Source organism: Trachurus japonicus, chromosome 11 (assembly GCF_045865225.1).
Source record: "Trachurus japonicus isolate A0001 chromosome 11, Traja_1.0".
Lineage (NCBI taxonomy): Eukaryota > Metazoa > Chordata > Actinopteri > Carangiformes > Carangidae > Trachurus > Trachurus japonicus.
In genome coordinates, this window is record NC_140917.1 from 22,714,726 (window position 1) to 22,727,578 (window position 12,853).

General features: G+C 41.9%; 1 protein-coding gene across 11 annotated transcripts in view; it reads right to left on the minus strand.

The window, feature by feature from the left end:
• Positions 1-12,853, minus strand: part of fhod3a (formin homology 2 domain containing 3a) — a 55,462-nt gene that overhangs the window by 13,340 nt on the left and 29,269 nt on the right. For 2 of the 11 annotated variants that reach the window (XM_085791882.1, XM_085791880.1), the window contains exons 6-17: positions 11,953-12,047; positions 11,423-11,534; positions 11,152-11,246; positions 10,801-10,944; positions 9,509-9,744; positions 9,303-9,329; positions 7,955-8,086; positions 7,308-7,712; positions 5,987-6,037; positions 5,317-5,451; positions 3,939-3,989; positions 638-855 (exon numbers count right to left, since the gene is read on the minus strand). In XM_085791882.1, coding sequence (XP_085648008.1) covers positions 638-855; positions 3,939-3,989; positions 5,317-5,451; positions 5,987-6,037; positions 7,308-7,712; positions 7,955-8,086; positions 9,303-9,329; positions 9,509-9,744; positions 10,801-10,944; positions 11,152-11,246; positions 11,423-11,534; positions 11,953-12,047 — 1,701 coding nt within the window. The remainder of the gene's footprint in view (positions 1-637; positions 856-3,938; positions 3,990-5,316; positions 5,452-5,986; positions 6,038-7,307; positions 7,713-7,954; positions 8,087-9,302; positions 9,330-9,508; positions 9,745-10,800; positions 10,945-11,151; positions 11,247-11,422; positions 11,535-11,952; positions 12,048-12,853) is intronic. The other 9 variants (XM_085791885.1, XM_085791883.1, XM_085791887.1 and 6 more) reach the window with 6 other exon arrangements.

The following is a 12,853-nucleotide window of genomic DNA, read 5'->3' on the forward strand; positions in this document are numbered from 1 at the left end:
CTTCTTTCTACCCCAATGATGCTGTCCCCTCCTCTCCCTCCCTTTTTTTTCCACAGTCTGTCTCTTCTCTCCCTCTCTTGCTCACACCTGCATGTAAAGAGCAGGCTGCAAACTGAAACAATTTAAGGTTAAGAAGTATTGCTCTGAGGTGCACTGCACTGTGAACTAGTGAGCTTCTGGTTCTAACTCCCTGAAATATCAACCCAAACTATGAAACCTCTGACACACTGATTTTAAGCTATTTATGATAATGTATTTATGGCCAACATATTTCTTTCAATAGCCATTCAATGCTCATGCATTCAGAAATAGTATACAGTCAGTTTCAATTGTATCATCCATTCACACTTGCCTTCATACACACTTTTCTGACCAACTAGCTGTTCAAATGTCTCCAAATCAACCAAATTAAATTCAATGTGTTTCCATTTCTCATTATAATATCATGTTGTAGATTATTCCGCAGTGTCATAAAGCCTAAGCTTAACCCCTTTAAAATTATATGTTTAGCAGTATCAATACTAACAGGACTAACAGGAGAAACAGCAACCCAAACAGTAATAGTACAGTAGCTATGTAGTATATCATATATCACTTTGTGTTATTAGTCAACAGTAATAAGTATTTATTGCCCTACCAGTCTCAGAGGCGGTATAAGGGGTGGCAGGGGCTTCTGCTTCAAGGTCAGCCTCTGTGTCCTCTTGAGAGGCGAAGGAAGACGGGGTGCTGCTGCGCGATGATGAGGGCCAGGCCTCTGAGGGTGTAAAGGTCAGGTTGAGGTCAGGGCGAGTCCTCGAGACCCGGACACGCTCCTTCTCGAACTCCTCTGCTGCCAGACGCTCCACGTTCTTATACCTGAGAGAGAAGGTTAAAAAAAAGGAAGGTAAAAACAGAGTCTGAGGCAAAGTCTGGCCTTTCTCTGCAATGCTGCTCTGTGTCGCTCATTTGCAAAACTGTCTAAGACTAAACCAACAATTACCAATAATCTTTAGCCAGTTCAGATGAATTCATCACAAACTTCACCACTTCCCAAAAAACACTGCGCATTCTTCACCTGTGTAGCTGCGATGCCACCTCAACACCCTACTACAGTATGAGCCCACCTCACGCCTCTACTTTGTCCAAATGATTGGTCCACAAAGAATTCAATGCATTCACTTCGAATTTCCTGCAGAGGTTCACCATCCTGGTCCTCTCTCCTGGTCTATCTAGGGCAAACGCTTCACTATCAGACTGAGTCCAATATATGCAACAAGAGGGAGTTCAGAGAAGAAGCAACGGTGTTAGGGAGGAGGGTGTAGAGCAGAGGAGAACGACGGGAGAGAAGAATGAAAGAGATGGGGAGAAGTTAATGTTAGTTTGGCTGCTGAAAGGCCAAACATCAGAAGTGAATCAGAGTAAACCTGTTCAAGATGTGCTTCGGTCAGGTCTGTTGGCTTGTCCTTTGCATTTCTCTTCCTACCTCCCTTGTCTTCCTCCTTTTCTTCCTCTATCAAACTTTACAATTCAACCTGCCGGCCAGAACAGAGATTTAGGGCACTGAATCAACCCTCTCTCTCTCTCTCCCTCTCTCTCTTTCTTTCTCTAACCCCTCCTCTTTCCCACCGTACCATGAATGTGTGGAGCCTCTGTTCAGAGTTCATTAGCATCAGGCCACTTCAGAGGGTCGAGGAAACTAGATACCAATATATGTGTGTGTTTGTGTGCATGCGCATGTGATCAGGAGTGAAATGTGGTGAGTGAGCCAACTGTGTATTGTGTGACTGAACTAAAACCAAATATGTTGTTATGTCCTTACACACCTTAGTAAAATGTTAAGTGATATATATACCGATATATAAAAAAAACTTGTGTAAGACTACTGTAAGTACAGTAGTGTCTGATTAGCTACACTCTGCCAATGCATCTCGGTATTATTGTGTGTTGAACTGCTATTGCCATCATATACAGTAGCCTAAACACTTCATGGAAGCAGTGCGGGTCTGAAACCAACTGGATTTAATCATGTACTGTGATAATTAGGGGTGGGAATCTTTTACTATCTCACGATTCGATTCTGATTTTTGGGGCTACGATTTGATTCAAAATCGATTTTCGATTCAAAACGATTTGATTCATAATGATTACTGCTTCAGTCTATCGGTGTGCAAAGGATCCTCATGATCTACTCCAGCCTGCTTTGCAAGGCAGAATGACTAAAGTGTCTTTTTCACATTTATTGAGTTTTAAACCTTTATCCATGCTTAGATGGATTTGTTGAAACTGTTGCATAAAAGCAACATCACATATTACTTAAGTAACAACATTAAAAGTGCCTCTTTATTTTAAAAACAATAGTGCAGTTAAACAGCTGCCTTTTAAATTCTAAGGAAATGGATTTTCCTTAGAATTTGTTTCTTTGTTTTATTTTTTTAAATCGATTTTGGGACATTTTATATCGATTCTGAATCGTATTAAATGGGAATTGCGATTCTGAAAAATGAATGAAAAATGATATTTTTTACTCCACTACATACATTTGACTAATTCATTACAAACTATGTAAGCATCACTCAAATTACAATCTATTACAACACCCCAAGAGCATTTTGCTGATAATAATAGTTGTTTTACTCAGGTGACATTACTAGTAATGAGATATTTATTTGATATAGCTACATTTGGAAAGTTCTGTACACTGACACACCTGGATAACAGTGTCATGTTTTTTTTTTTTTTTTTTTTTTTAGGTAAAATGAATTTCTCTGAGCTTTCATAGACATAGTGGTATTTTGAGCTAAATGCTACTATATCTCCCTGCTAACTTGCAAAGGCTAATGCTTTCTAATGCTAATGACAATAAAAAACTTAGCAGGTGTAATGTTCACCAAGTTCACCATCTTAATTTAGCATGTAATCATGCTTACATTAGCAACACACCCTCTATAAAAATATTTCAGTCCTGCCCTGTAAATACACTATCCGTGAACAGCAAGTGCTTTTTGTCCAGGTGTTATTCTGCTAGTAGCTTTTCAAGCACATGTGTCCTTCAAGGAGGTAAGCCAAGGTAAAAACTCATGTTGTCCTGACAACCATGACATCCCAATGACCTTAAATACATCAACATTATTCTTTGGACACATCTCCCTCAGGCTCACTCAGCAGCTTTCTGGATTTCTGTCTGTCTCGTGCTTCTTTCCTCCATCTGCTATTCGTGTGTCTTTCTTTCTCTCTGTCTCTCACCATTCAATTGTATTATATCAACTGTTCTGAAACTTGAGGATGAGACTCGGCACTTGGCACAGCACAACCGCACAACCGAAAAAAAGAAGCAGAATGAGAAAAGAAATGAATAAAGGGAAGCAACAAAAGGACGAAGAAAGAAGTTTATCCCTCATATTTTTTTAACTATTGTGTTGATCAGAATGATTTTTTTCACAGTTGTCCTAGTTTATATATGGATGCATCGAGTATGATCAGTCCTAAATCTGATTGTGACCTCACATACCCAGTAAATCTCTTGCTTCCCTTGATTTCCATCTGCACACAAACATCGATTTATTAGCCCCATGAAAATTCTTCTTGTGTGTGTGTCTGTTTAAAAGTATACGTGTCTGATAAAATGTGTGTCTGTGTGTGCATGTGGATTCAGAACGAAAAGCTTGATAAATCCTGGAATCTGATTTTCTCACAACATGCAGCCAAAGCAATCAGGCCCCTGGCAGAACGTTAAAATACAGCGCCTTAAGAGAGAAGAAAACAGGCAGTGGGAGCAAAGAAAATCAGTTCAGCAACCCCCCCACCCCCCACCCCCCACGCCTCTGGCAGCAAAGGGCACCTTTTTAACCTGAAAACAATTATTCTTTTACTGAGCTTCCCAAACCACAAGCTCAAACATATTCCCCCCTGGGTTCAGCTGTTCTGAGTGTGTGTTGTTTTGATTTAGCAAACACACTTACCTCTCCTCCCGTGCAAGCCTGGCCTCCTCCATTTTATCCACATAGTCGCGACTGAGAATGACACATAAACAGATTAATTTAAAGCATAATAATCATTCTCTACCCCTGTATAGTCCTCTGTAGAGCTGCCAGTGTAAATACAACATGTTTGCACATCAAGCACACAAGCAGGAGAGGCTACTAGTGTCGGCCTAACCCATAATGTTTCTTTTGACTATGCACAAAATTAAATTAATCAATTTCAATCAGTTTTACTTCTGCATTTAATTTACATTCAAATTCTTCTAAAATATTTACTTTCACATCTTTCCTTAGTCTACATTGATTGTTATTTACATTCTCATTATTCCCTGATTCAACTGTATTCTTCTTCTTAGTTCTATTACATCCGTTTACTATATGCACACACTGTATTTTACTGCTGACACAACAGATTTGGGATATACTATTTTATTTATTTATTTATTTATTTAGAGGACCGTGCACATTAATGGACATTGCTGTAAATGTGCCAGTGTTAGCCTAAGGCTAATTTACAACTGTAGTCCTCCGGCATGATGTCAAAAAGACCTCAGGACATTAAAAAACACAAAGACGAGAACACAAAAGTCATAATATATAAAACAAATAATTATAACAAGTGGACAATAATACACAGAGAAAACCAATAGGTACAGTGCAATATGATTTATCGAGAGGCTATGGATAGTAAGTAGGCTAAATGAAACAATGCAAGTCCATGATCATTGGCATAATGTATAATATGATGTATGAAGTCATAAAGTGCTACAGTGCTCAAAGCAGTTGTCACAGTAAAAGTCAAAGTTTTAATTAAATTAGATAAGTTAAATTGGGATGGATGAAACTGTCAGGGGTGGATAAATGGGATGGAGGTGCAGCAATGCAAAGACTAGAACAGGATTTATTGTTGGAGTTATGCTAAGATGGATTGAGAAACACAACAAAACCAATAGTGCAATATAATACAGTACAAGATGATTGAATGAAAGGCTATGGATAGTACTGTATGTAGGTGAAACAATGCAAATCCATGATCATTGAAGATGAATATGACGAGTGAAGTAATAAAGTGCTGCAGTGCTCACAACAGTTTTCACTGTAAAACTGGTTAAGTTTTAATTAAATTAGAGTAAATCAGAATGGGAGAGATGAGCTGTCAAAGGTGGATAAATACAGTACTGCATAGTGGCCGGTTAGCTTAGCTAGAATTATGGCAGGAAAAAAATGGCTGGCCTGGCCCTGTAGAAGGTAAAACTGCCTTCTAGCACCTCGAAAGCTCACTAACTAGGATGTCTTAATGTGTTTAATGCTGTCCCTTTTTGGGGATATTTCAAACTCAAAGCAAGCAATGCCTCACCTGTGCTTGTTCCGCTCTTCTCTCTCTATTCTCTGCAGTCTCTCCTCTCTCTCCACACGGCGGCGCTCTCGCTCAGCTGCCAGAGATTCTTGGTGTTGCCTGTAGGAAGAGGACAGGAGACCCCCAAGAGCAGGCCTGAAGAGGAGGGAGAAAAGAAATAAAAAAGTTTGGATCACACCACTGCACAGTCAGAATAATTCAGTAACCCTCGAGCAACAGATGGTTCTGTAAAACACTGCAGTTCAGCACAGCGATTAAAATTTTCATCAGATATCGTACCACATCACTGTTTGTTCTTTAATCTGCTGCACCAATGTGACGCAATATGACAACATAAACATATAAATCTGTTGATGAATACACACATCTGTTCTTAGTATATGCAGACCCTCTATACATGTATGTACGTAACACATCATAAATTACGTTTGGGCGTCTGCACTCCCCATGGAGGAAATAGGAGCAGCCTATTAATTAGGGAACCAGGAGGCTGAGATCACGCTTATTACAGTACGTCATCACTATGACGGCACGACAGGGCTGCACACCGTTCACATTTGTAACACATTTACATGTAGCATGTGCGTTTTTGTTCACGCTAACACACTGATATACTTGTCAGTGCAGGAGTGTGTATTTTGGGCACGTTTCATGAGCAGAGTCCTCTCACCTGGAGCTGGTGGGCGTACTCGGACTGCTGTAGGATGTGAAACCTCCATTCCTAAGAGAGAGAAGGGGTGTGCAGTTACCGGACACCACACCAACTGAGTGGTCTGTGAAAAACTGCTAGCGAGAAACGAATGTGATATTTTGTTACATAACGGGGAAAGCTGTTGGTGCAACACTAGAGTGACCCTAGTTAGTGACTGCTGTGGTGTTTATTTACATAGGATTCTGGGGAAACTCCAGACAAGATGTCTTCTCACTCACAGTCCACTGCAAAAATATGTTTACCTTACAGTAATAACTCATTTAGCCAGCATTAGCAGGCTACAACTTCCTTTTAAGCTACTGGTATAAACTAATATTGGTATATAGCAAAGGCGTTATCAAAGCAGAAATGTGTGTATAGGCCTACTGCCGTTGAGTTTGTTTTCAACACTGAAAGATCAATGGCTAACAGAGCTATAAATCTATCTGAGCATCTAAAAATAGGATTATCATAACAAACTACGTGGGTGACAAATTAAAAGAAACACCAATATAAGGTTTAGTGGGAGACCACGAGCTTCCACAACACCTTCGATAGCAAAGACTTGAGTTGGTTCAAAGTCTCCCCAAGATGTTCACCTGAGTTGATCTCCAATGACTACAAAGCCCAAAGCAAAGCATGATTCACATCATGAGCATACTAAAACCATTTACCACCCGTTGTGCTGTGTCTGAAAACATCTGTATTCATCGGGTTTCTCCTCTCATTTACTCAGGTTTTTCCCTTTAATTTGTCAACTTCCTGTACATAGGTACATACTGGTCATGTGGCTATAAAGTCTTATCCAGGAAGAGACACCCTTACTATACACTTACAGTATAAGAGGACAGTGTGTGCAGAAAGCAGGGATGAGAAAGTGCAATGTTCTGTAAAACATAATTGTGCTGATAAGCAAGGAGAGAAAATGGAGATGTGCAATAGAAGAATTTGAAAAGGCATCTGGTGCTGTTCTTGAAGAGAGTGAAAACTCAGTGGCACTGGAAAACAAAGTGCAAAGAATTGTGACAGAGTGACGCAGTGACGGAAGTGAAATAAACAGATTGGAAAGTGAGAAGTGATAAGCGACAGTCTGAAGGTGAGAAGCTGTGCAGTCAAAGACGTGAAAAGAAGTGGTGAAAACGGAGGTGATGAATAACAAAAGTGGTGCAAAGAAATCCAAGCTGGTGCCAGGAGAAAAAGCCAGAAACAGAAGTGAAAAGTGCGAAAAAGGAAAAGTGGAACATTGAAGGGAAACTTGTGGTGCTCCTCGTGGGAGATTGAATATTGTTGTCCCTCTGACCTGGGAGACGTCGTTTTTGGGGACTCCTCCGCAGGTTTGGTCGGAGCCGGGGGCAGCAGCTCCTCATCGAGGTCATAGGAGAAGAGGTGAAAGGGCGAGTGTGGCAGGTAGGGCAGGCGGTCAGGGGAGGGACGAGAGCTGCCACGTAGTGGTGGGCTGACCTCTTTAGTGGCTGGGACGGTGACGGTGGATCTCTTCCTGGCCAGAAGGCTGGCCAGAAGCGAAGGCTGAGCTGGGGGGCTGACAGGGGAGGAGACGGGAGTAGAAGGGGAGTGGAGGGTGGGTGCTGAAGGTGGGTCAGTCCGATTCCTCTGCTCGTCCTCTTTTATGTTCTCCTTCCTGGAAGTGATGGTGATGGACTGAAGTGTTGTTCTATGAACAATTGATGGAAGATGTCGAGCCGGGCTAGGAACAGGGGGATGGGTTGAGATTAATAAATGGATGAAAGAGAAGCCCTGAGAGAGGTTTAAGGGCAACACAGAACTGCACTGAGAGTCATAACCGCTATATATACAGTAGGCCACAAGGATCAAACCAACCCAATATACAACAGAAAGCAGTTGCAAGAGAGACATTTAAAAATGTTGTGACTTCACAACAAAAGCCCCTTTTTGCTATGTTTATGTTACCACCATGTCCTAAAGTACCTGGGGGTGGTCTGATTAGACACTGTAAGAGCCCCCTCCTGCTCATCTGAGTCAGACTCAGTCACTGGAGCCTCCTCTTCATCCTCCTCCTCCTCCTCCTGCACCTCTACACCATCCTCACACTGCTCCTCTCTGGTGAGGCAGGGGGCGGGGGGGATGGATGAGTGGACAATGTATACAAAGTATTGAGGGAGAGATGACAAGATACATACGAATTTTACGTAAATACTGTACAAATGACTACACTAGTGAAGAAATAAAGAGGTGGAACAAAGGAAAGAAAGATGGTGGGTTAGATGAGATTGATGTGTGGAAATAATGTTTATAGCTCCGCTGGTGCTCAAGAGACAACAAACAAGGACAGGACATCTATCAGATGGAGATGGAGTGATAGAGAAACAAAGGGTGGGTGAATGATTCACATTACTCACTCACTCCATGTCTTGAGTTAGTTAAGTTTACATGCACATGAGGACAAAATATAATGACAGGGACTGGGAGGGAACACTAAGAGGAAAGTATACCGTGGCTGACTTGAGACCAGAGCTGTTTTGTCAAGTGAAACCAGAGGAGTCCTGTTGCAGCGGAGTCGGCGTGCGCTGCCAGGTGGTGTTCCGCAAGACCAGAGCCATGTGTGTGACGAATGGGATGCCCAATAAAAGTTGTGTTTGTTTTTCTGTGTGTGCATGCATAATGTGAAGCAGGGTGTAGGCTCTGACATGGAACAACTTTCACCCATCACCCCATTCAAAGAGCCACAAGAAAACAGATTCTCACAGTCATACACATTTTTAGATAAACAGGTGCCCTGGTATGTGTACATTTAGACGTGGAACACACACACACACACACACACACACACACACACACACACACACACACACACACACACAAATTAGCATTAGCTGAAGCATGGTACATAATCTGCTTTGGGTTTGTTACACACTGCCAGGGGATGAAGAGACTCATAATAGAAGTGAAATAGGAACAAGGGATGATTTACCTGAAGTAAACAGCTACAGATGGCTCAAAATCCCCCTTTTTTGTGTATCCACACACAGCACTGAAGTAAGTCTGTGCTGGTTTAATAATGTGTACGCTTGTTTTAGACTTACAAGCAAACCCTGGCCTGAAGGCTTGCGCAGCTGTTTTATTTCTTTTAGTGGAGCGCAAGTCTGTACCAGTGTTTCAGTGAAGTACGGGAAAACCATCACAAAGTGCTTCATGTCACATGAGACACATTAATATTTGTTACAGCAGGTAGGTGAGGAGCAGCAGTAGTTAAAACTTAGACAGAAGGTCACACAGGTCAACAGGTGACCATTTTTAGTGCGACCTTTGGACTTACATGGATGGAAGAAAACCTGAAAGTGCCCTGGAGCAGAATGTGGTAGTATATGGCAGTCAGAGCTTAACACATGTGTAATGGTAAAGAGATGAATATTTCACACCAGCCTTTAAAACCACCCCCTCTGTCCCTTCTATCATGACACTTAAAAAAAAAATCAAATATATGTATAAATCTGTCATTCCTCCATCTTCTCCGCCTCTCACCTCTCACTCATGTCCTCAGCTCTCTGTCCGCTGAAAGGCTGGAAGCCGGCTCTCTGTGGGGACGCGGGGCTGCAGGGGGAGGCATGACCAGATCGACCGAGAGAGGCCCTGCGGCTCCGCCTCCTTTCCAGGCCACGCTTTTTGTCTCCGCCCCCGAGGCTTGCTCGTCGCCGGTCCCGCCGTCCCATCGGTGGAGGCTGGCTGTCATCATCACCATCTTCATGCCGTAGGGTCATCTGGAGTAAAAAGGTGGTTGGGTGTCAAGTTGGAGAGGTGGCGGGGCGGTGTTTAGCTCACTTGGTAGAGCTGTCGCCCCGGTTCGAATCCCACATCGGGTAGCCCTTTCCTGCATGTCATTCCCCCTCTCTGCCACCCCATTTGCTGTCTCTCTCTCCACTGTGCTATCAATTAAAGGCATTAAAAGCCCCAAAAAATATACTTAAAAAAAAAAAAAAGTTGGAGATGTGGCAGGTGCTTCCCTCAGAGAGTTTTAGTGTTAAAGGGATAGTTCAACATTTTGGCAAATTGGCCCATTGCCATAATTGCTATAGTCATAGCAGTAGGTTCGTTACCTTTAATTGTAGGTGTAAGCTATTTTTAGTACAGCGGAGCGCAGCAGCTGGCTGCTCAGAGCTACGCTATGGACGCTAAGGGAATTTCTTGGTTTCCCTCATTAAACTCATCAAATTCAACATCCCAAAACTCCACAGCGCTTTTGTAGACAAGTTGTGACCTGCACAACCACCACGCTATGAGATAATGACGGAACGATACGAAACGGAGCCGTTTTCGAGGTAAATACAGGATAAATACGGAGACTGCTTGCTGAAAAACTGTCCCTGAACGCAACGCGCATCAGCGGTTTTGTATGAATTTACCTCGAAAACGGCTCCGTTTCGTATCGTTCCGTCATTATCTCATAGCGTGGTGGTTGTGCAGGTCACAACTTGTCTACAAAAGCGCTGTGGAGTTTTGGGATTTTGTATTTGATGAGTTTAATGAGGGAAACCAAGAAATTCCCTTAGCCTCCATAGCGTAGCTCTGAGCAGCCTGCTGCTGCGCTCCGCTGTACTAAAAATAGCTTACACCTACAATTAAAGGTAATGAACCTACTGCTATGACTATAGCAATTATGGCAATGGGCCAATTTGCCAAAATGTTGAACTATCCCTTTAAGCAACTGTTCTATAAATAGGCTACTGTACACGATCAGATCACATCAGATTCGTTGGCGGAGAACAGCTGAAATCTGATCTTTAAGGCAATAGTCTATGTTTGTGCAAGTGTCAAACCTCATAGATGTTAAGTTGCTCAACCAAGTCCAGATCAGTGCCTTTCCGCCCCAGGTGTCTTTGGGACACGGTCTCCATGCCCTGTTCCTCCAAACCGTCCACCATGTCATAGAATGAATCCTGGTCTGGCAGTGCTGAAAGTGTCTGCAAAAAGACAGAAGATCAAGGTGTAACTGAGGCTTAGAAGTTGTGAGATGTGCCATAAACGGCTGGAAGAATTTACTAACATCATAAATTACTAAAAAAAATAAGTATAAGGAAATCAAAAGTTACATCAGATGTTTAGTTCCTGTATCTAATGCTTTAAAAAATAATATTCAGTATGTGAAACTATAGACATAGATACTGTACCTTGTTGATGAGGGTCATGGCATAGACCAGCAGCTCTGTGTCCACTCCATCCTTCTCGTGTAAGATCTCCATGGCATTGGACCATGGCTTGGAGCCTGGAGATCAGTCCATATCCACGAGTCAGTTCATCATTGAAAACAAAAGTTGTGTTGTGTTTCTACTCAACCAAACGCCCTTTTCTCTGTGACCGTAGCATTCAACCAAGACATTACATTGACAATGAATGTCAACAAGTCCCCCATCAGTTTGTGGTGTGTGAAATCTTCTGTACCTGTCTTGGTGTCCACAGAGGTGATGGCTTCTATCAGCAGCGGGGCGTTGGACTCAGAGTACTCCACAAACACCAGCAACAGCTTCAGAGTTGTTTTCACAACCAGACGGAACTAGGAGGAAACAAAGAAATGTACACAAGTAATTGATATGATTGGGTCCTCTGGAATAATTCTGATAATCTTTAATTGGTGTATTATTGCTGCATGTGCATCATATTGTACAACAAATATGGCCTGCGAGACACCTACATTGGCAGGTGGCTCTGTGGAAAAATGTTATTACCAATATGCAAGATACTGTATAGTCATGAAACCTCACAGGTGGGCAGTTCATATCAAAATGAAGACTGGGTTACAATATGGTTGTGGTTCTCTCCACAAGCATTGAGTGTTCATGTAACTAGAGATGAACAGAATGAAAGCAATGACAGCAATGGCAAATATCCACCAAACAATGGATGGGTGGCTCGTACAGCGTGGTGGTAATGAACATGGGGGTGATTTAATATTCATGTACGTATAATCATACCTTTGAGCCAACAAGAGTGTACAGCCACTGGATTGTTTCAGCGTGACCAATGACGCCGTTCATCCCGTCTACATACAGCATAATCTGCCCCAGAGCTGAGAGAGAGGGAGGAAAGAGAGAAACAAAAACTTAGAGAGCCAGAACAAATAGAGAGATGATTCAATACTTTCTCCAAACAAACCAACTGTGTGCAGCTATATGGTTCCTTCTACAACAGCCAAAATAAGTCATCAGGGAGAAGGGTTTTGCTTTATAAACTTTAGGTCTTTATGACAGACAAATCATATAATAGAGCATAACATTTAAATGATTTATAAATATTACTCTCTTCAAGCTTCAGTGGTTATGGTACTGTATTTTCCGGTTGCAGAATAACTTATGTTATTGGTTTTATATCTGAGAACAGTGTTTCTCAACCAGGGGCACTCGGACCCCTAGTGTAATTGCAGGTACTTAAGTGGTGGTACTTAATCATTTTATTGAGTTACCTTTACAGACATTTATCGTTTTACTAAAATAGTGACTGGAGTTATCATTATTGCCTAAACTGCAAAAGCTAAGGCTTTTTCCAATCTGGCATATCTTGGGAAATTAGTCATATTTTGATGGTTTTAATTCACTCTCGTCTTTACTGCATTGTTGAGTTTGCTGTAATAGAATAGAATAGAAAGCCTTTATTAATGACAATAAAGGCTTTCTATTCTATTCTATTACAGCAAACTCACTCCCCCCTTTTCAACTTGGCAAAGATGGAGAAATGGCTCAAATTGATTTTGGGTCCTGATTAAAAAAAGAGGTGTAGTCTCACACACGCCTGGCACTATGGTTTTAGACTGATTTTGAGCCAATAGGTTACATGAACTGGAAGCTATTGAGAAAACAATGCTATTTTTTCCCCATA